The sequence below is a fragment of the Hippocampus guttulatus genome, chromosome 17 (genome assembly GCF_054856545.1).
Source record: "Hippocampus guttulatus isolate MCC_2025c chromosome 17, RoL_Hgut_1.0, whole genome shotgun sequence".
Taxonomy (NCBI): Eukaryota; Metazoa; Chordata; class Actinopteri; order Syngnathiformes; family Syngnathidae; genus Hippocampus; species Hippocampus guttulatus.
The window spans coordinates 13,239,174-13,263,132 of record NC_141277.1 but is presented as its reverse complement, the minus strand read 5'-3'; the positions used below and the strand labels follow the sequence as shown (position 1 = coordinate 13,263,132).

Below are 23,959 nucleotides of genomic sequence, written 5' to 3'. Positions count from 1 at the left end.
CCTGAGTTGTGAACGCAGCAGTATTGACATTTAATGATATAGTAATTCTGTCTGTGTGTCCGAAAATGTTTCCCGATATAATCGCGACTTGAAGACTGCGCCGTTACATTCTGGCCACTGATAGGTTCCTGTGGAACTGCCAATAGTTGTGGCTTCCCCTGCGATGTTCCTCCACCCATTCATCGCTGCTGCTTGTCAAACGTTTTGCAACAAGTCGGATTTTCACACGAAGATGTTTACTTATGTCTTCACTAGTATTTTGGCGGCTTTGCTGCCTCTTCTTTTCTATCAGAGAATATATTATCCCTTTTTGTGGGTAGATTTAAAGTATTATTTGAAACTCCGGATGTACAGAAAGTCGTTGCAAGCTCGCATGCAGCAAGGAATCATCACATATTTGGACTGCTTTCTCCTCCAGGCGAATAGGAACCCGAACAAGCCCTTCATTATCTTTGAAAACCAGATGCTAACGTATCAAGATGTGGACCTAAGAAGTAATCAGTTCGCGAACGCATTCAGGGAGGCATCTTTGAAACAAGGAAACATTGTTGCTCTCTTGATGTGCAACGACCCGGATTTTATTTGTGTGTGGCTGGGACTGAGTAAACTGGGATGTGAAGTCGCGTTTCTTAACACGAACATCAAAGCCAAGTCTTTGCTTCACTGCATTGAGAGCTGTGGAGCTAAGACCCTTGTTGTGGGCACAGGTACTGCACATTTCTTCTCAGTTGTACTCCACTTTTTACCACTGCGGTCTGGCCCAACTTCCACTCGCAAATTGAATTCAAGCCAGGCTCCGCGGTGATTGTTAATATACTGGGCATTACGGCAAACTGCCACCAGAGAACGGCGCTGGCCACTTTCAAAATAAAAGCTTTCCAACTAAGGCATGCACGTCAGTGGTTTGGGATTTATGTTATGAAAATAACTTCTCAGCGGTCAAGCAACGATGAACGAATTAAACCTGTCTCGGAACAGCACCATTAGAAACAAAATTCATGTTAACTCTACATCGATGACTAAAATTACACCTGTTTGAAAAAAAAAAATCAAAAAATGAATTTTCGTGATCCCGGAACCACACTAGGTCAAGGGAACACTAGGCCACCCCAGATGTGCAACCACAGTACTTTTATTAAGATCTGATGACACATTTCAAAATAAAAGGCCTGTGAAATCTGATATTTTGAACTATACACATGAATTTAAAAATCCGTTTTTGTTATCCAGCAACCAGGCCACTGAAGTTTTAATTTTTAATATATTTTTAAAAATCAGGTGTAAACGTCCAATTTGCAGATTTCAGAGGCCTTTTATTTTGAAATGTAACAAGATCTTAATGAAAGTACTGTATTATGGCTGGATACCTGGAGTAGCCTAGTGTGCCCTACACCTGGTCTGGTTGCAGGATAATACAAACTGAATTTTTAACTGATTTCTTTTTTTTAACCAGATGTAATTTCACTCATTGGTGATGAGTTAACGTTAACTTTTTTTTTAAAATATTCTACTTCAGAACGTTTCATGGTTCTATTCTGAGACCGTTTTCATTCTCCCTGGGTGAACTCATGTTGCCTGACCACTAAAAAGTTATTTTATAACATGTTAAATCCAAACCACTGACGTGCATGCATGAATTTCAAAGCTTTTATTTTGAAGGTGGCCACCACTGCTCGTGGGCCGCAGATTACCGTAATGCACAGTATTAACAATCGCTGTGGCAGCTGGTTTGAATTAAATTTTGCGAGTGGAGGCTGCCCTGGTGTCTTTTTTTTTTTTTTTTTTGCCGTTGTGCCATTTTTTTTGCTGTCATTATGAAACTTGAGATAAGTTCTGATGTAATTTATTCGACAATGTTTTGATGAATGGTAGGCTGCTCATTAAAATTCACTTTTGGCAATGAAATTTAAACACACCATCAAGTGGCTGAAATTAAAAGATTTTCTTGAGCAATTTGACATATTACATATTTAATTGTTAAGGGACTAAATTTGATCTGTCATTTGTATGGTAATATTGAGAAGAATGCCACCTTAATGATGACATTTCGACTGTTTCTGCATGAGAACGTCCATGCATTCATTATCCATACTGCTCCTCACGAGGGTCGCGGGCATGCTGGTGCCAATCCCAGCTGTCTTCAGCCAGTTAGGCAGGGTACACCCTTAACTGGTTGCCAGCCAATTGCAGATGCATGAGAATGGGTTATTCATAATCATAGTGTGTTCAGCCCATGAGTTTCATAGTTTATTGTGGCTGGCATGAGTATCACGCCAGCCACGCCACCACTGTATCCGACAGTATACTCACACACAAACTCTTTGTGAATCATGCAAATAAAACTAATGCAGTATTCAGTTTGTAGCTATCAAACGAGAGATTGTCACAAATTAATCTTCTTTATGTTATTTTGATTTGCCACAGTCTTTATGTATTTTATATATACTGTGAGTCAGACATGTTAACACACACACACGCACACACACACACACACATAAATAAATAAATATATATTTGTGTGTGTGTGTGTGTGTGTGTTAACATGTCCGACTCACAGTGCAGAGGTGCACACAGTTCCTGTGGAACACTCTAAATCAGACTAATTAAAACTAATTTCTGTTGCCCACCTACTTTGGAGTTACATCTTCCTTTGGAGGGCCGAATTAATGTTTAATCATCACATTGTATTATTGCACAAAACAAAGTGATGGATTACTAGTTTTGAAATCAGTCACATTTTTTTCTTCAAATGAGTGTAAACAGTGTCATCTAGTCTGTTATTAGTCTTGTCAGGGGAAATATTTATAGTTGTGTTTATATACTGTATACGTTTTTATTTGAGTTGAGAACAATATGAGAACAAGTGAGATGGCTCATTGTGTCTGTTTTTGTAGGTTTGGATCATTTGGTGAAGGTAGTCCTGCCTGACCTGCAGAAAGACAACATAACTGTGTGGGTAGTACATCACTCACCAGTGAGTGAGGGTTTCATCAGTTTACTGGATAAGGTAGAGAACATGTCAACAGAAAACAAATGTGAGCCACTCAAAGTCGACATCATGTCCAACTTCCTCTTCATATTTACATCGGGAACCACAGGTATGACATGATTAAAATATGTTTCAAATATAAATGAATAGTGTTTTTCTCGAGAGATGACGTATAAAACAAGCATTGTATCTTTTTTTAATGGATTCATTAATTGATGAAAATGAAATACTCATAGCTATGGCTTGCCAATGTGTTTATGCCATGGGAACTTTTCCACCTTTTGTAACGTTACCACAATTGCAAATGGCTTTTATTGGTATTTCATGATATAGCTTAAAGCATATTCAGGTGTTAGAAAGTCCATACTTAAATCCCATTAAGAATCTTCAAATCAAAATTTGAATACTGTATTGCTATTCACAGATGATCATTTATTTTGACTGGTCTTGAGCTGTTCTGCAAAAACAGTGGGTTTAAAAAAAAGTTTGAGAATGTGAAAGCTCTGAGAAACGTACACCAAAAGACTTGCAGTTGTAATTTCAGCTAATGGGAATTCTACAACAAATTGACTCAAGATGGTTGAATACTTCCTCACGCCACATCTTACTCATTTGTATTTGTAACAATGTTTGAAATCATTTTCCTTCCACTTAACAATTATTTACCACTTTGTGTTGATTAATCACATAAAATCCTCCACCAAATATGAGCACGTTTGGGTTTATAATATGACAAGATCTAGAAAAGTTCAAGGGGTACGAAGCCACTAAATATACACATCTCTATCTGCCTGTTTTTGTCTGTCTGTTAGCATTCTAAACTCTTTAACTGCCATCAACTCACTGAGTGGAACCAGTTCATAAATGTGATACTTCACACATTATGTCCACTGTTTGAATAGTGAGAAGTGAACCTGTTCATTTTAGCTGTAAATGATGTCCCTTTCTCGGTCAGGTTTCCCAAAGGCAGCACGTGTGGGTCATCTTAAAGCCATTATGAGTATGGCATTCTTTCAGATGTGCGGAGCTACATTTGATGACATCATCTATATCACGCTTCCTCTTTACCACATGTCTGCTTCACTGTTAGGCATTGGAGGATGCATACAGCTTGGTAAGAACGTCTGAGAACAGTAGGCAAAGCTAAGCAATCACATTTCCCTTGCCTGTCTGTATGTGTGTGGTCTGCTCTGTATGGTGTACAACAAAGTATCTCAATCAATCAATCGAAACCTTCATTTAACCAGAAAATAAAACATACCGAGGTCTCTTTTTGGAGGATGATCTGCCCAAAGAAGGAGAACAATTCATGTCATAATAATAATGATATACTGTATACTGTATTTTCCGCACTCCTAAGTCGCAGTTTTTTTCATAGTTTGGCCGGGGGTGCGATTTATACTCTGGAGTGAAATTATTATGTGAAATTATTAACACATTACAGTGCAGTATGAGATAAGTTCACATTATTTTCACATTAAACCGCAAGAGGGCGCTCTGGGTCTGTGTTGATAAATCGATGATGAGTCTGACGTGGGCGACGTTGAAGAGGAAGCGCTGCATCTTCTACCTCCGGAAATTTATTTAAAAGTGACACAGAGAGTGAAATTTTACAGTCAAACCTCGGTTTTCGAACGTCTCTGTTCTCAACCAAATCGGTTTTCGACCAAAAATGTCGAGTTTTTTATGCCTCGGATTACGACCGAAAATCGGTTCTCGACCAAACTGAGCGCACTTGAATGCACTACTTGACTTCTCTCGCCTTCCTTACACGAAGAAGTGACGCTTCCTCGGATAGACGAGGAAGTGACGCTTCCTCGTGTATCGTTCCATCGTGAGCAGACGTGTTCAATAAAGATTTTTAAAAGGAGCGTCCAATGTCAGCGGACGTGTTCAATATATATATTTTTTTTATATCATCGTGTTTGTTGACATCTAAAGCAAATCGGACAGTTATTTCTGCATTGTGTATCAGTCCCTAATCATGGCACCAAAGAAAGCAAGTGAAAGGAGTAAAGCTGGTGAAAAAAGAGGAAAATAGTGCGCAAAACTATGGAATTTAAGAAAGATTTGAAAGCGAAATATGAATCGGGTGTACGTGTGTCTGTGTTGCCTAAGGAGTTCGGCATGCCAAAATCGACGATCATCAGCATCCTAAAAAAGAAAGACCATCTTAAAGTCACTGATGTGGCTACAGGATCTCGTGTGTTTAGCAAACAAAGGTCACAAATATTAGCGGAAGTGGAGAAACTTTTGCTTATTTTCATAAATGAGAAACAGTGGTTCAGAAAATGGATGAAGGGATGTTACCTCATACCATAGTGTAGGGTTGCAGAGAGAGAGAGTCCATAGTTACAGCCATTACTTTTGGGTTTATTAGTTCAAGGTGGAAAATAATATAATCTACAATTGTCACGATGAGAGAGAGAGAGAGATGTTACTTGAATTTTTATGTTACAATGTTAATGTTTGTTAAAATTGGTAAAAATAAAACATACAAAATGTTTGTACAGTATTTTACATATTACCAGCTCTCTTATTACATGTGTATACAGTTTATGGTGTAAAATAGTTTTAAAAAATGCTTTTAAAAAAGTTGTTTTCTAGATGGATTAAAATGTATTACATCGACTACAATGGGAATCATGGTTTCGGTTTTCGAACAAATCACTTTTCAAACAGCCTTCTAGAACGGATTATGGTCGAAAACCGAGGTATGACTGTAATTGGATTTAGTGGTTTGTAGTGACACTGATAATTTGGTAAATTTGTTAGTTTGTTCGTTATGTTGTAGTTATCTGAATAACTCTTAATGTTACGTGAACATACCAGGCGTATTCTTAGTTTGTTGTTTAGGCGTCATGTCACATTATCATATCGTAGTTATTCAGTGTGTTGTTGAGTCTTTTTTTTTTTTTTATTATTTTAAATTGCCTTTCAATAGGGGTGTTCACACGGCAGCAAATTGTGTGGAGCGTTCACACGTACAAAGCCGCTGAGCGTGTCAGCGTCGGTGCAGCCCCACTTGCGTTCACACTGCAGTTTCTGCAGCGGAGCAAAACGACAGAAAACAAATGAGCTGTCGTGTTGGTACTTTTTAAAACGTATACACAACTCCAGCGACTACTGTGCAGGCACGTCCTTCTCCTTCTCGGTCTCCGTGCCTTCTGCTCGAGAGTGACCGCCCCCGAAAACGTAAATCAACGATGACTTCAATGATGTATTGCGCCAAACAGAAAATCAAGAGAGGAAATCACAAAATAAATTATATGGGGGGTGGGGGGTTGTGAATACACAACAAAGGAACAAACTACACAAACAACTCCGAGACAGTCCAGTCTCCTACAAAAGGAAAGATGTTACCAGCCAAGTCTTGTGTCGCTATTAAACAAACACATGACGGAAGTCCGACAAAGCACAAAAGCAACGCATTCCCACCGTGCGTAAACTCTTCACAAGCATCTGTTCTGGAGCAAATTTAACCCAGTTGCGTTCACACGTGCAAATTTACACCGGTGCTGCTTCGCAAACAAGCATTTGCTCTGGAGCAAATTTTTAAACCACCTCCGAGGTGGATCAAATTTGGTCCGGTGTAAGCTGTTTTCCGGGGCTACGCCGGAGCTAATTTGCACGTGTGAACGCTCTACTGGGGCAGCCCCGGTGTAGCACCGGACCAAATCTTGCCGTGTGAACACTCCTAATATGACATGTCTATTCTTGGTGTTGGATTTAATCAAATACATTTCCCCCAAATATGCAACTTATACTCCAGTGCGACTTATATTTGTTTTGTTTTTTCTTCTTTATGATGCATTTCATGGCTGGTGCGATTTATAGTACTGAGCGATTTATAGTCCGGAAAATACGGTACATAAAAGAACAGATTACAATTACAAACAGGAAAATGACATTTGTGGATTAGACGAGCATGCACCCAGAATGGAGCGCACTAACGACTGCATCTACATCAAAGCATGTAGTTGAATGCTACTTGTCTGCCCTGTGTTTTTCTTCATTTGTTTCAAAGGTGCAACTTGTGTTTTAAAGAAGAAGTTTTCAGCCAGTCAGTTTTGGAAGGACTGTGTGAAATACAATGTGACAGTGGTGCAGTACATCGGAGAGCTCTGTCGATATCTGGTCAACCATACTGTGGTAAGATGTCATTTAAACAAAGTTTTTTTTATTGTAATTTGTGCCTTGTTCCAGAATAGAGCTCCCTAGGATTGGATATTTGCACACGTTTATTTACACTAGTATCATTTCATTGAAAATGGGTTTCCTGTATATTATGGGCTTTTTATCTCAAGTCAGGTCAGGAAAATCATAATAGATCGGTGTTTTTCAATCTTTTTCGAGCCAAGGCACATTTCTTTCATTGAAAAAATCCCGCGGCACACCACTAGCTGAAAATGTGAAAAAGCTTATTTTCACAATTAAGTCTTATATTGTTAGCATAAGCATTTTCTTTAACATTGAAAAATAACGCTATAGTACAACACCTTGAATAGGAACCAAATAAGATAAGATCAGAAACCCTTTATTTGTCCCATAATGGAGAAATTTGCAATCTACAGCAGCAAAATTGAAGGGGGGAGAAAAGAAAAACAAAGTATTGCGTGCACAAAATAAATGTTTCAGAAAAAGAACTGTACACAGTACATAATGCAATATAAAATATAGATATAAGCGTATATGCAACTGCAGATATGCTGCATAAGGTGGTTGTGCTATTTACAATGTATGGATGGGGTGAGTCCAGGTTTTCACGTGTGTTTATTTAGCAGCCTGACAGCAGTTGGTAGGAACGAGCGGCGGTATCTCTCCTTCTTGCAGCGTGGGTGTAACAGTCTCTGGCTGAAGGAGCTGCCCAGTGCTGTCAGGGCGGGCTGGATGGGGTGGGAGGGAATGTCCATCATAGCTTTTAGTTTAGCTAGCATCCTCCTGTTGCCCACCTCCTCCAGAAAGTCCAGGGAGCAGCCCAGGACAGAACTGGCCCTCGTGACCAGTCGCTCCAGTCTCTCTCTGTCCCGGGCAGAGATGCTGCCTGACCAGCAGACAATGCCGAAATGGATGGCTGAAGCCACCGCAGAGTCATAGAATGTCTTAAAGAGTGACCCCTGAACCCCAAAAGACCTCCGTTTCCTGAGTAAGAAGATGCGGCTTTGTCCCTTCCTGATCAGGGCGTCCGTGTTGGTAGACCAGTCAAGTTTATTGTTGAGAAGAATACTCATGTACTTGTAGGAGGTCACCCTCTCTATGTCCGTACCCTGGATGTTCATCGGTGCAGGTGAGGACTGTTTCCTGCAGAAATCCACAACCAACTCCTTTGTTTTCCCGGGGTTGATCTGGAGGTGATTCTGCTGGCACCAATTCACGAAGTCTTGTTTTCCCGGGTGTTTTTCCCGGGGTTGATCTGGAGGTGATTCTGCTGGCACCAATTCACGAAGTCTTTCTTACCTTGTACTCCCAATCTTCTCCTTCTGTAATGAGGCCGACAATCGCAGAGTCGTCACAGAACTTCTGAAGGTGGCAGGTTGGAGTGATGTCGCTGAAGTCCAAGGTGTAGTCCTCTGCGGCGCCCCAGTGCTGCAGAGAAGCCTGTCCGACTCACAGCTCTGTGCCCTCACATACTGCGGCCGGTTTGTGAAGTAATCTGTAATCCATGATGTGAGGTGGTGGTCCACTCCGGCGTGCCGCAGTTTGTTCCCCACTAGGTTGGGCTGGATGGTGTTGAAGGCACTTCAGAAATTAAAGAACATGATCCTCACAGTGCTCCCAGCATCTCCAGGTGTAACAGCACCGAGTGGAGGGAGGTAGATGATGGCGTCCTCCGTACCGATGCCAGGCTGGTGGGCAAACTGTAGCGGGTCCAGTGAAGAGCTCACCAGTGGTCACAGGTAGGCGAGGACGAGTCTGTCCAGCGTCTTCATCAGGTGAGACGTCAGCGCCACCGGTCTGTAGCTGTTGAGCTCCTTTGGGTGTGGGTTCTTGGGCACTGGGAGCAGGCACGAAGTTTTCCACAGCTGTGGAACTCTGCCCAGCTTCAGGCTCAGGTTGAACATGTGCTGGACAATGTCACCCAGCTGGTCGAAGCAGGTCCTGAGAAGCCGGGAACTGATGTTGTCTGGACCTGCTGCCTTCCTCAGATTCATCCTCCTCAGTTGGTTCCTCACCTGCGCTGCCGCGACAGACGGGCAGGAACCAGGAGACAGACTGAGGGTTGGAGGTGTAGTGTTGGTTGAGAGGGCAGTTGTTTGTTGTTGGAAGCTGGTTGTGAGAGGAGGGGTGAGTGGGTGGATGGGTGGGGGGTAGAAAGTCCACAGTGAGAGTGGGTGCAGCTGCAGGGGGTGCTGGTGGCTGGGGGGGAGGGACAGACGTCTGGTCAAACCGGTTGAAAAAACAGTTTACTGTAATTCATCTGCCCAGTCCTTGTCCTTCTCAGTCAATGTCATTGGGCTTTTGTGGCCTGAGATGGTTTTCAGGCCCCTCCAGACAACAGTGACATTACTGGCCTGTAGCTGGTCCTCCATTTTCATCCTGTAGGCCTTTTTCCCCTCTCTGATCCGGCTCCTCAGCTGAATCTGTATGGCCTTCAGCTCCTATCTGTTTCTCAACACAAAAGCCCTCTTCTTCTCCTTTAGGAGAGCCTTTATGTCGGGAGTAAACCACGGTTTGTTGCTGGAAAAACACCGCACAGTCCTGGTGGGTACGGTGTTCAGCTCACAAAAGTTAATGTAGTCCGTAATAGTGTCGGTGAGTGAATCAATGTCTTCCACATGAACCTCACTGAAGATCTCCCACCTGGTTGAGTCAAAGCAGTCCCGCAGAGCCTCTTCAGCCCCCGTGGACCATCTTCTCACCATGCGGGGTCACAGCTGGCTGCCTGTGCACCAATCAACATAAATTCAATATTTTATAATCTTTCATGTTTATTCTTACTCAGTGTGATGAATGGTTTGGATGAACACAGATCTGATATTGTGGCAGCAATCGATGAAAGACACAGGAAGCTCTTCCTCCACAGCTTTCATTCTTTCTGTTTTTACTTTTTACAGCAGTCAGGCTATTCTTTAGCTGCTTCGGGTCCGAACATCTCATTTACAATGGCTTTGCAGGCGGGAAGTAATATCCTACAGACAGCACTTACTTTGCTCCATATATTCGAGTAGTATTGCCAATCCCATCCTGAATGGTGCCTTGTGCAACCACCACAAGCAAGTATCATAGACAGCATTTACATTTCATATAGAAAGATGCCTTCTTGGGTACGTCAAGGCCGCATCCGTATTGGATGTGTCAAGGTGAAGTCAGTCTCTTGGTGGGCAGGCACCGAGAGACATACAATGCAGTCAGCTTTCTTAACCGCCAGGATTGATCGTTGGTGAAATAGGTGTCCGTCGGTACTTTGCTAAGTACTCTGACTGTACACTAGGTGGCAGCATTGTTATAAAATATTGTTGACATGAAAAAGAAAGAATAGGTCTATAAATGCGACTACGTACGTCGTACGAACTAGTGTTGTGCTATTCAGAAAATACAGTGCTTGGCAACACTCTGGCCTTGCTATTTTACCTCCCGACACCACATTTTAACTCAGTTAGGAATGATTAAAGGGACGGACGAAAACTCACTCCCATGCTTAGACCGTCCTTTTTAAAAAAACATCTAGTCCTCTGTTGGGCGTACCGTTCTGTCCCAAGGACAGAGTGCCCATCTCTGCTCACTGAATGACACAATTCTAATTATTTTCTTCATGCTGTTCAGGGTTTATCTGAGAATTATGTAATTTCTATCATTTACCTGGTAATTAGACTTTTTCAATGAACCAAGTTTTGAACAGCAAGAGAGGGATTTCAAGAGTTCAAATGATGCACCTTTGGAAATCCCTGAGAATTGTTTTAATAATGACTAATTCTGCAATGGAACAGGCCTACGAAAATGAAATTTAAAAAGCCAGGCATCTTCTCCGACATGTTTAATAGCATATGCGCACTATTTCAGATGAGTTCAAATATTCCTCCTTTGTATGCAGGTTCCAGAAGAGAACAGTCACAGTGTTTGGCTTGCAGCAGGCAGCGGGCTTCGATCAGATGTGTGGAATGCATTTGCCAGACGCTTTCGTACAATCACCATCAGAGAAGGTTATGGTTTAACTGAGGCCAGCATTGGCTTCCTCAACTATACCGATGAGGTTGGACCCATTGGGAGAGCAAGCTATTTCAACAAGGTCGGGTTTTTAATCGTTTGTTTCTGTGGTTATTTTATCATTTGTCTAATGTATGTCATAATCATTTTCAAAAAGGAGCAAGCTCGAAAAAGCTTCCATTCGCATCAATCCTGAGGTGTTTTTTTTTTACTTATTCTTACTCTTTACCGACGATTTTCCATTCAGCACTGTGTAACAATACAACAAAATGTGTTTTTTTTAAACATTAAAACATTAATATATGACCTGTTGTATTACAGATGTATACCGCACAAATAATTTGGAAATGGTCAAAGTTTTGTAATTGCATACTCCCACGTAGTCAGTCTTTATCCCTTTCATGCACCAATAATGATAACCTGTAACCTGATAACATGATAAGCTGTCTGCTGTAGTAACCGCTGTCCCTGAAAGGGTAAATATGACAAACTAAGAATGTGATTGGTTCGATGGTTGGTGCTAAAACATTTCTGATTCTTCAGCTTTCAGTACCATTTGAACTCCTGAGATATGACACACAAACATATGAACCGTTCAGAACATCGTCTGGAAGATGTGTACGAGCACCGATTGGTAATTTCCATAATTTGTATGAACACTATTATGTCATTCTCACGTTGACAGATGTTTTATTTGTCTCACATCATTTTGGATTATTTTATTTGAGCAGGTGATGCCGGTATCCTGGTTGCTCCTGTGACAGTTATGAATCCGTTCTTGGGTTATGCTGGAAATAAGGTCCAGTCTGAGAAGAAGTTGATCAAGGATGTGTTTGTGATGGGTGATGTCTATTTTAACACCGGAGACCTCCTGATGCAGGACAACAGAAATTTTCTTTACTTTCGTGACCGCATCGGGGACACTTTCAGGTACAACATTGCTTGTGTCAGAATACCGTATTTTCCACACTAAAAGACGCACTGGATTATGAGGCGCACCTGCAATGAATGGCTATTTTGTCAATTTCTTTTCATACATTGGACGCTTCGCATTATAAGGCGCAATCTACAATGCCTCCACTAGATGGTGCTACGCTCCTTCCGTTCAACTTGAGAGGCGTTCATGACCGCCTCTGAAAAACGTAAATTAACTATTACTGTACTTAAATGAAACTACGAAAATTGAAAATAATGCATCAAAACAGAAAATCGAGCGAGGAAATCACAAAATAAATTCTATATCCCCCCACAGAATTTATTTTGTGATTTCCTCGCTTGATTTTCTTTGTGGTTTCATTGAAGTAATAATTCATTTACGTTTTTCTGAGGCGGCCTTGAACGCCTCTCGAGTGGAACGGAAGAGAAGGCACGGAGACGGACAAAGACGTACAGTACCTGTATTTGTTGAGACTGTGAAAACCATTAATAAAGTCTGCGTTTAAAAATAAAAATAAAACCACAACCCCAGCTCTCCTTTTTTCAACAAATACAGGTGCGTCGTCTGTCTCTGTGCCTTCTTTTCTTCCGGTCAACTCGAGAGGAGTTCATGACCGCCTCCGAAAAACGCATTGGCATTTCCTTGATTGTAGCTCCAACAATACGATCAGATGTCAGTCGTAGTTATTTATTCCTTTTTTCACAAATGATGAAATCACAATATCAATTCTGTAGGGAGGGGGCTATAAAATTTATTTTGTGATATCCTTGCTTGCTTTTCAGTTTTGATGTATTTTAAATTTTTGCAGTTTCATGAAGTAATCGTTAGTTTACATATTTTGGAGGCGGTCTTGAACGCCTCTCGAGTTGAACGGAAGAAGGCATGGAGACAGACAAAGACGTACCTGATTTGTTGAGACTGTTTTAAAAAATTAACACCACAGCTCTCCTTTTTTCTGAGCTGCAACACATACTTATTTAATAAAGCAGCGACACAGTTCACTGAACCAACAGCAAGTTATAACATTGGAAGCATGTCTCCAGGAAAGAGCTGTCTTGGAGTCGACGTATTACCGTAATGACCATACACAAGACGCACCGGATTTTAAGGTGCTCGGTGAGCTTTTCCGAAAATGGAAGACTTTTTGGTGCGCCCTATAGTGCGGAAAATACGGTACATTTTCCACATCAAATGGCTTTACATCTGTTTTCCAAGCTGCTTAACCTCACTTGAGACAGTTTTGTGTATTCTCAAATGATCACTTCAGCAACATTGCGAAAATTTTTCAATATTGCATCAAAAATTTGCTTCTTTTAGAACAGGCCCATGGGCTACTCAAGTGGTACTTGGGGACTATTTGGGCATCACATAGGTGACCTCTGTTCCTACCACCTGGTCACTATGTCAACATGATTATTCATATTTTTCATAACATTTAACATTTTTGGTGAGGTTATATATATTTTTTTATAAATTGAGTCTATATAGTGAATTATCTACTTTTACTGCTGTTTAAAGTAATTGATTGGCGTATACTGTATTCTGGACAGCATGGTACTAGAGTAATTGGCATGTCTGCCTTGCAGTCAACAGATTCTGTTTATTTTCTCTGTCTGGGTGATGAGCAGTGTTGGGCATGGTACTTTTAAAAAGTAATTAGTTACAAATGACTTCTTCCAAGCAGTAATTGAGTTTGTAACGCAGGTACTGCCTTGTAGATATAGCAATAAACTCAGGCTGCATTTTGTTGTAACAATATTAGCAGTGAAATGGCCCAACACAAAGCACCACAGAAAAAAAATATCAACTGCATGAAAACATATAACTGACCATAACGCGAAATCAAGAGCTGCTCACCGCATATTGTGCAGAGCTGGCTTTGTGTGTGGTCTGGTTTTTTGTTTGTTTTTTTTACTTATGTGGCTAGCTTGTGGGTTTAATATTAGCGATACAATTACCGTAGCATTTTGAAATGCATCAAGACTCCATCATAGAAGGATGTAATGGAGAATGTAATGGAAGAACAAAAACATCTCAAGATCTGTCTGATACAGGTGGAAAGGAGAAAACGTGTCCACTATGGAGGTTTCTGAGGTTTTATGTTTTCTCAATTTTATTCAAGAGGCCAATGTTTATGGAGTCACAGTACCAGGTATGTAACATTGTTGTTCATTGCTGCACTTGCACATGATATTGTACACATGACAAGCATCAGAGCAAGATCTTGTGAAAAATAATGTTCCGTTTCATTTTTTGTGGGAAAGCATTTCAACTATCCATCCACCCAACCATTAAATTCTTCATCACCAACACTACCTTCAGTCAAATATAATCCAAATTGAGTCAAAACGGGATCAACACTCAACACCCAAATGGTTTTGTGAAATGAATAAACCAAAAAAACATTTTTTATTCAATTGTATTATTTTTTAAATCTAATTTTATTCATTTGAACCAATTTTGGGGGGTAAATCAAAAAACCCCAAAAGTTATCTGTTACTGTTAACCCGTCTGTTGTACCAAATGAACCCTGCTGAAATTATTGTGTGAATCCTTTGTGTTAGGTTCACTTTTACTTCACAACACCATAAGTGAGACATGCTGGCTTTTATTTTTCGTTGTGATATCAATTGCAGGGTATGAAGGTCGAGTTGGCATGGCTGCTATTGTTTTAAAGCAGGGGCGCACATTGCATGGTCCAAAACTCTACGACCACTTGGTCGAAACCCTTCCTGCATTTGCCTGGCCGTGGTTTCTCAGAATACAGGTATGTCACCTTCTCAATCACAGTTTGTATTTGTACTCGCTCAACTCCCCCCCCCCCCCCCCCCCACCCCCCAGACCTCTCTGGACGTGACTGAGACTTTTAAGCAACAGAAGGGGAAGCTGGTCCAGGAAGGATTTAACCCAGAAATCACAAAGGATCACCTGTATTTCTTAGATATCACTCAGAAGGACTATCTCCTCCTCAATGTGTCTCTATATGAGGATATTGTACACGGAAAAATCAAACTATAGTTTCTGAGAGAATTATCTGACGAGTAATAAGCATCACATTAGAGCAATAGCAATTAATCATTTTGAAATACAGTGATCCCTCCTATTTCGCGGTTCGTTTATCGCGGCTTCAGTGCATCGCGGATTTTTTCAAACATATTCGTAAAAAATAAAAATAAAAAAGTCCGCAAACGGTCCGGGAGAAGCAGCGAAAGTCAGCAAAACAACAGCTAGTCACATAGAGCAGTGTTTCTCAAACTTTTTTGAGCCAAGGCACACTTCTTTCATTTAAAATAATCTCGCGGCACACCACTAGCTGAAAATGTGACCCCCCCCCCGCTTATTTTAACAATGAACGTGTTATATTGTTACTATAACCGTTTTTAACATTGAAGAATAACGTTATAACAGCTTGAATTGGAATCAAATGAACACAAAGAAAACAGTATTTTATCATCTTTCATATTTATTGTTTCACCGTTGTCCTGCATTCATGCGTCACAAATTCGCTTGTCTCTCGTCGAAACACAAGGCAGTTGGCTAGCTGCTGCTGCTCCCTAGCGGTATGGGAGGGTACTACATGATTACTTTCTGGGCAAAAGACCGCACAGGCATACAAATTGGATATTTTCCCGCGGCACACCTGACAATGTCTCGCGGTACACCAGTGTGCCGCGGCACACGGGTTGAAAAACACTGACATAGAGCAACATATACAGTACGACATGTATATGTTTACTGTATTTTGTTATTCATACACTAACCTAACCTAACTTATACATGTTTAAGTCTATTAGTATACAGCATTAAGTAATGTTAATTACGACAAAATTTACTTCTACATGCATGTATACCATTAAATTTGGCCTTAATAAAGATTTTTTGTACTCATACAAATGTACGTGTACCTATACAGGGGGTCGCTACTTCGCGGATTTTCTTTTATCGCGGGTGGTTTTGGTCCCCATTGACCGCGATAAACGAGGGATTACTGTAGTTATTTAGCAATTAGGGCAGTGTGTTATTGTAATACCTGCAATATATGGTATGGGTGTTGAATATTGCGATGGACATTATTGCAATATTTAATGTACCTTCAGAAATTATTTTTATTATGTAATGAAATAAATACTTTCATGAGACAAAATAACCAGGCTCAATGTATTCATTCATTCATTTATTCATTCATTTTCCAAACCGCTTTATCCTCACTAGGGAGGCGGGAGGTGCTGGAGCCTATCCCAGCTGTCTTTGGGCACTAGGCAGGGGACACCCCGAATCGGTTGCCAGCCAATCGCAGGGCACACAGAGATGAACAACCATCCACGCCCACACTCACACCTAGGGACAATGTAGAGTGTTCAATCAGCCTGCCTGCATGTTTTTGGAATGTGGGAGGAAACCGGAGTACCCGGAGAAAACCCACGCAGGCCCGGGGAGAACATGCAAACTCCACACAGGGAGGCCGGAGCTGAAATTGAACCCGGTACCTCTACACTGTGAAGTCGACGTGCTAACCACTGGACTCCCGGGCCGCCGGCTCATTGTATACTTTAAAACAATCCAATGCCACATGGGACCAGGGCCGACCGGGTGTAGGAAAGGGCTGTAACAGACCTGGTGGGGCCTGGTGAGAAGCTTTGTTGCGAGCGCAGACTGTGTAGGCCCTGACAAACTCCTTAACATCTCTCCTCATGGTGGGCCACCAGAACCTCCGAGCCAGGAAGGTGAAGGCGCGATGGATACCTGGGTGGCAAGCAAACCGGCTAGTCTGGCCCCACTGGAGTACCAGAGAGCGAACGGGGTTCGGAACAAACAGCCGACGAAGAGGGACGTTACTTGGAGCTGGATGGGAGCGTCAGGCACGCTTGACAGCAGCCTCCAGGTTCAAGGTCACCATGCCAATCACCTTCATTTCAGGGAGGATGGGGAGGGGTTCCTCAGTAGCAGGCTCCTGTGGGTGTTGTCGGGAAAGGGCGTCTGCCTTAGAGTTGCGGGTACCAGGGTGATAGGTCAGTGTACAGTCGAAGCGACTGAGGAAGCTGGCCCAGCGTGCCTGCCGACCGTTGTGGTGCTTGGTAGCCTGGATGAATGCCAGGTTCTTATGGTCCGTCCATGATTGTAAATGGCTGCTCAGCTCCCTCTAGCCAGTGGTGCCACTCCCCCATTGCAGCCACCATCGCCAGCAGCTCTCTGTCCCCAATGTCGTAGTTCACTTCAGCAGGAAAGAACTGGCGGGAGAAGAATGCACAGGGGTGAACCTTTTGATCAGTCTCTGACTGTTGGGAGAGCACAGCCCCCAACCCGGTGTCAGAGGCATCCACTTCCACAATGAACTGTCTTTTGGGGTCAAGATGGAGAAGAACGGGGGCACTGGTGAATCTCTCCTTGAACAACCGGAAGGTGGAGCGAGCTGTAGGGGACCAAACAAATGGTTGGGACCGGGAGGTTAATTTGGTGAGGGGTTCACCACGCTGCTGTAGTTACGGATAAGCCTCCTGTCGAAGTTAGCAAACCCTAGGAAGCTCTGTAGTTCCTTCCGAGATGTGGGATCTGGCTAGTCCACTACCACCTGGATCTTACGAGAATCTGCCCAAGTCTTACCCCCTTCCAGGATGAAACCAAGGTACTCAATAGAATCAGAATGGAACCGGCACTTCTCAGTCTTGACAAAGAGCCGGTTACAAAGGAGTCCCTTCAGAACCTGCCGCACGTGTTGCACAAGCTCCTCTAGAGACCTGGAGAAGATGAGAATGTCATCAAGGGAGACCACAACAAACCGGTCAAGCATGTTGCATAGGATGTCATTCATGAGTGCCTGGAATACCGCTGGGGCATTTGTGAGGCTGAACGGCATTAGCAGGTACTCTGTTGGGGAGGATAATCGGGCTGGATTAGTTTGGGGGTATATAGGGTACAGGATGGTGTATCGGTCAGAATACAGGACGCAGGTATCTTGAGGTAAGGCCTTTTAATAGGTGGTAGAAGGCAGGTTTGGGAGATGGGAGACAGATGATTATAGTCAGAAGTGGAAGGCAGGGGCAGAAGGCAAAGGCAGAAGGTACAGATGCAGATGGTGATTATAGGAAGGTGCAGAAATGCAGATGCAAAGTCTGGAATGTCGAATGACATCAATTAAGGCATGTACAGCATTCAACAAGATATCATACAGCTTAAACAGGCACACAGAATAATTCTTAAGGTATAGAAATGCTGTACAAACTCTAAAGAAAATACAATAAAGGGGAGGAAAACGCTGCAAACGGTTTGGTTGGCCAAATACACTTAAACACACTCAATTGTACTGGCTCATTCAGATGGTCTATGGAGCCATCTAGTGGTCAATAAAAATCGCGCAGAATGGCGGCCGAAGCAGATGTCTCTGTCTTCGATTCACTTCGAAGTGCCGTACAAATGCACAAACTAGCGCAAAGGATACCAATTGACATAAGTGTAATAAGATAAAGGAAACTTACTTTTTGGTCATGAACCAATTTACGAACTTAAAGGGAACGACCTTGAGCGAGGACACCACGACACCATGAACCTGCGCGCTCTTCCTGACTACGAAACTGCTCACGCGCAGGGAACGCAGCGTCCTCACATGCAATTTAACAATCGCACAACAGGAGGCAGCATGGTAACACGAAGCAAATTACAACTTATAATGCTTCAATATATCAATGTCTCTGCGCCTTTAATACATACTCATAATAACCACGGGGAGTCTTAAACGCTGACTTCCACTCGTCCCCCTTCCGGATCCGGACTAGATGGTAGGCGTTCCTGAGATCCAGCTTGGTGAAAACAGTAGCCTGAGTGAGGGGCTCGAGAGTGGAGTTACTTGTTCTTGATAGTTATGTCGCTGAGTTGGTGATAGTCAATGCAGGGTCGGAGGCCACCATTCTCCTTCTTCACAAAAAAGAAGTCAGCTGCCACCTGTGAGGATGAGCCCTGCTGCCAATGACTCTGAAATATACTTGTCCATAGCAGGCTTCTCTAGTACAGAAAGACTATACAGATGACTGCCAGGGAGGGCAGCCCCGGGACAGAGGTCGATAGCACAGTCAAAAGTCCGATGCGGGGAGAGAGACTGAGCCTAGAACTTGCTGAAAACCTCCCCGAGATCATGGTACTCGGGGAGGGGGGAACAGATGAGAGATCGGGAGGAGGGACACTGGGGGCCTGGTGGATTGAGGGACAATTCGCGGCCCGTCGGCACTGGGCATGACAGGAGGGGCTCCTTTCCAGAATAGTTCCCAAGGACCAAGCAATGTGTGGTTCATGCTGGATGAATCAGGGGTGCCATAAAATTACAGGGATTAACGGAGATTGGTTTATGAAGAATTGACGTGTCTCTGTGTGGTTACCTGCTATGGTGAGGGAAATTGGGCGGGTGCGCTGAGGGGCCTCTCTAGTGTCGCTGCTGGGATAGAAGCCTGAGCAGCAAACTCCGAGTCCAGGAAACACTCATCAGCCCCCGAATCAAGGAGAGCCCCAACCGTGAGTCGCTGGTCAGTCCACGCCAGAGTGACGCTAACCATCTGATCTGGTGGGGCAGGATGACGGGGACAAGACAGGCGGCTCACCAGGATCTCCCGGGGTCCAAGTGAGTCTAATCCTCTTGGCATGGTGGGGCAGCAGCCTATGATAAGATGTCCCTTCTGGCCGCAATAGAGGCAGAGGCTAGCTTGGAACCGGGCTTCTCGTTCAGTTGGGGTGAGATGTGTGCGTCCGAGCTGCATGGGTTCCTCCGCTACTATGGCCTGGGTTGTAGTGGGGTATGTCCGAGGGGTAGTGGAGAGGGGAGGAGTGGCTGTCATGTGGGTTCTTGGTGTCTGATGAGTGACCAGAGATCTACTCAGTGCTCGCTCACGCCTTGTCTCTCGGAGCCTTCCATCGCTACGGATTGAGAGGTTGATCAGTTCATTGACGGAGGCAGGCTTCTCCCGGGTGGCCAGCTGGTCCTTGACGGCGTCGCTGAGGCCATTCCGGAAGGTAACATGTAGTGACTGGTCATTCCAGCCACTCTCCGCTGCAGCCAGCCTAAACTCCATTCAGTAGTCAGCGACACTGCCCTTCTGGATACTACTCAGCCGAGTGGCAGGCTCCTGACCGCAGATGGGGTCGTGGAACACCTTCGGTAACTCTGTCACAAAGTCCTTGTATGAGTGACAGAAGCTGGCCCCCATGGACCAGGAAGCAGTGACCCACTGTGCTGCTTGACCAGTGAGCAGATTAATCATGTCAGCAATGCGGGCAGTGTCAGTTGCGAACACGCTGGGTTGGTGAACAAAAAACAGCTCACACTGCATGATGAACATGGCGCAGGTCTCAAAGTTGCCATCAAATGGCCGTGGGACAGAAAGACAGGGCTCAGGAGAAGCCCGGTTGGGTATTACATGGTTAACAGGGCTTGTACCACTGGGGTTATTGCGGCTGAAACATCGGGAGAAGGCGGGTCTTGTGGTCGGTTGGTGAGTGCTGATGTCAAGGCCTGTGACTGTAGCAAAACCTCTTCCTGTTGTTTCGCCAATGCCATCTGCTGGTTAAACAAGGCCTCCACCGTAAGCTGAAGAGGCTGGATTTGAGTCTGAAGGCCCTGTAAATCTACAGAAGTGTCTTGTAATTGCTGGGTGTGAGTAGCGGTCAGGTGAACCTGCTTGACAAGAGCATCTTGAATCAAATCGAGTCCAGATCTGTCTGTGTCGGCTGGGGTCGTCATGGCAAGTTCGTACTGTTATGTGACCCCAATTGCACGACAACAGGCAGGTGTGGTGGAAGCCAAAACTTGGCATTGTTTATTAGAGTCTTTGCAATGTCACTCAGGGAGAAGCACTTAAAATCCACAGAGAAATGTCCACGCAGGAAACGAAAACCTCACTCAGGGAGAAATCTGGGACTTACGTAAATGTTCAAGGAGAAGCATGAGGAGTCCACAGGGAAATATCCACGCAGGAAACAAAAACTGCAGGTGAGGCCAACAGAGCTCACTAGAGGTGGTGACGGCATGAACTTGCACTGATAAACAGCGCCAAGTGTTGGCTTCCACCACACCTGCCTGGTTTGGGAGCCAACTTATACCAGTCCAAAAGAGCAGATTGGCTATAGGTGTGTGATGAGCTGACGAGTATCAGGTGTGAGGTGCAGAGCACCCTGGCTGAGGAGGCTGCCTGGCTGGCCCCTCCCTAACAGGAGGACTCATTTGCTGCTTCCTCCTGAAGTCTTTGTTTTTGGCGGTGTTCAAATCAGTGTTGTGTTTCTGGCACAATGACATCAGCCTGTTGATCTCCTGCCTGTAATATGTCTCATATTAGTGTTGGTGGGATGAGCTGCTACTCAGTCAAAGGTATAAAGGAATAATAACAGAGGGCTGGGAACACCACTTTGTGGTGCACCAGTACTGAGTGTGATGGCGGAGTACCAGTTTGAGAAGATGGGAGCGGTGAGTGAGTGTCGCGAATTGCATGGTCGTAGTTGTAGGACCCCCAAAAGCAGGCAAGAGGCCAGGAGGAGCAGGGTGGAACTGACCAAAATGTATTCAACAAAAATACAAACAGGAGTACACTGGAAAATTACTAACAACAAGTGCTCAAACAAAGTCCTGGAAATCACAAGGAGCCAAAGTAACAAAAGAAACCTGTGACAAAACGTGACAGAAGCGGAGCACACAGACACTCACATACCCACAACCACCCAACCAAGACTGATAGAACTTCGGGAACTAAATACAAGCAAAGTGACGAGACAACGAGAAACACCTGGACAAGACACAAAGAGTTGAGGGAGCTGATTGGTTAAACACGAGGGACACTGATGACGAGAACAGGTGGCAACAAAAAGGGCCCATGAGGAAACAAAACCAAACGTAACCAGACAGAAACCTAACAGTGAGGAAGTGATTTAGGTGCAGATGGAATTGAGGCCCTCTTGGGGAGACCCAAGACGAACACTTTATTTGTGAGGATGTCTGACAAAATGATATTAAACGTTGAGTGATAATCCACAAATAGCATCCTGATGAATGATTCAATTTCTCTGCTTAATCAGTGGGGCATCAGCATGTCTGACTTGGAACAGCCAAGTCTTGCCTTTGTCGTTTGTCAATGGTTGTAGTCTGTGTGGGTCATTGTCCGTCAGGTAGTGCTCCACTGTTTGTTTGTTTAAATAAGCCTCCTTTGATGCCCCTCTTTAAGTGAACTCTGGCAGAGCTGTTCTGTTCTTTGTCCCCTGACCGAAACGCGGTGTTCCATCTTCTCAGGAGTCTTTTGACTACATTTGTCATCCAGGGGTTTTGGTTGAGAAATGTTCTGATATGTCTTTCAACTGTAACATTGTTAATGCAGTATTTAATATAACCCAGGACTACATCTATGTATTCTTTCAAGTTATCGTGATGGAAGATAAGATATGATAACCTTTATTTGTCCCACACTGGGGAAATTTGCAGTCTACAGCAGGAAAATTGGGAGGGAGGGTAAATAAAGTGTTTCATTGCACAAAAATAAATGTTTCAGAAAAGAACTGTTCACAGTTCAATATAAGTGCAATATAAAATAAAGCATTAGCAATATATATTTGTAGAATAAATATTATAAATTAGCAATAGCATAGAAAACACAGCGTAAGGTGGCTGTGCTATTTACAATGGTTACAGGTTTTCACATATGTTTATTCAGCAGCCTGACAGCAGTCGGTCGGAATGAGCGGCGGTATCTCTCCTTCTTGCAGCGCGGGTGTAACAGACCCAAACAGTCTTTTGGAAGCAGTCCTGGAGTTGAGCAAGGATGTTGGAGTGAATTTAACATTATCGGGGCCCTATTTTCATGCTTAGCTCAAGTCTCGCGCAAAGTGCAATATAACTGTGCAGAAGTGGAATTTTGTCTTTTCTTATTCTCATAGGGCGCAGGTAGAAAGGGGTGTTTGCGCCATTGTGGGGGTGAAAACAGCCAACTTACTTCCTGACCAATGAAAGCGTCTCCGCTCATTCACTTGAAATTCAGCGCATGAGAGGCGTGCGTGCTCACAGTCTTTTACATTGTGGAAACAGAGATCGACTCACTGGAGTCTGTACAGAATCTACCGTCCCTGAAATATACATACTCCATTTAGTTCTTGCCCATTTCATTTCATTGTATGAATGTAATAAACCCACAGCGGCCAGGGCAATCCGTTCCTTACTTGACAATCACACCATGTTAATAATAAATAAATAAATAAATAAAAGCACAGTGGTAAATGTCCAAGGGTGATCTCTTAATTTTTTACTGTCAGTCTATGCGTGGAGGTTATTTGCCTGATGTGTGGCAGGGAGTCACTGACTGCATTTTTTGACAATTGACCAATTCATTCCCTTTCAGCTGTGCTGCTCAGTGTGAGGTGGGCCTGAGATGTGCTCCGACACTGACAATGTGAGACAACTATGTACAGTACTTTTGGGGAGGCGCTAGGGCTGTTTCGTTTTTAGGGAGTAAACTGTAAACCAGATGGTGTGCCGGTCGGAGCACAGTTATGAAGAGACAGGACTCGAGGGTGTGTTTCAGTATCCTTTACTGGAGATGTTGCAGTGAATACAGGGAAATACAAACAATAGAGGGTGATGTTGGTTGAGATGATTGTGAGGGATGATGAGGAGGGATGAGTCGGCAAATATGAGAAATTGGAATTAACTTCAACTTCAATGTTACATTCAACATAACACTCGGAATACTGTATTCCTGGATGCCAAGGAACCACATATCAATGGCAGGGTAATGGCACCATCTAGGGGCCACACAAATTAACTACACTTATGGTCAATGACAATCCGATCCGACACACAAATTCAAAACAAATTACACTCGGCCGTCATCAGGACGGGAAGGAGCTACTGTAATGGGAATTTGACACAT

General features: G+C 43.5%; 1 protein-coding gene across 1 annotated transcript; it reads left to right on the top strand.

Annotated features, from left to right (window-relative positions):
* The first annotated feature begins 203 nt into the window (after positions 1-203).
* LOC147192180 (long-chain fatty acid transport protein 6) lies at positions 204-16,209 on the top strand. Its single transcript, XM_086135184.1, has 10 exons — positions 204-707; positions 2,895-3,098; positions 3,945-4,103; positions 7,017-7,141; positions 11,022-11,216; positions 11,678-11,768; positions 11,866-12,064; positions 14,126-14,223; positions 14,708-14,838; positions 14,913-16,209. The coding sequence occupies exons 1-10, from the start codon at positions 233-235 to the stop codon at positions 15,087-15,089; spliced, it is 1,854 nt and encodes a 617-aa protein (XP_085991310.1). The 5' UTR covers positions 204-232; the 3' UTR covers positions 15,090-16,209.
* Positions 16,210-23,959: the final 7,750 nt, after the last annotated feature.

Coding starts and splice junctions, on each gene's coding strand:
- LOC147192180 (XM_086135184.1), top strand. CDS start 233: ATGTTTACTTATGTCTTCACTAGTATTTTGGCGGCTTTGCTGCCTCTT. Junction 708..2,894: donor GACCCTTGTTGTGGGCACAG/GTACTGCACATT, acceptor CTGTTTTTGTAG/GTTTGGATCATTTGGTGAAG. Junction 3,099..3,944: donor ATTTACATCGGGAACCACAG/GTATGACATGAT, acceptor TTTCTCGGTCAG/GTTTCCCAAAGGCAGCACGT.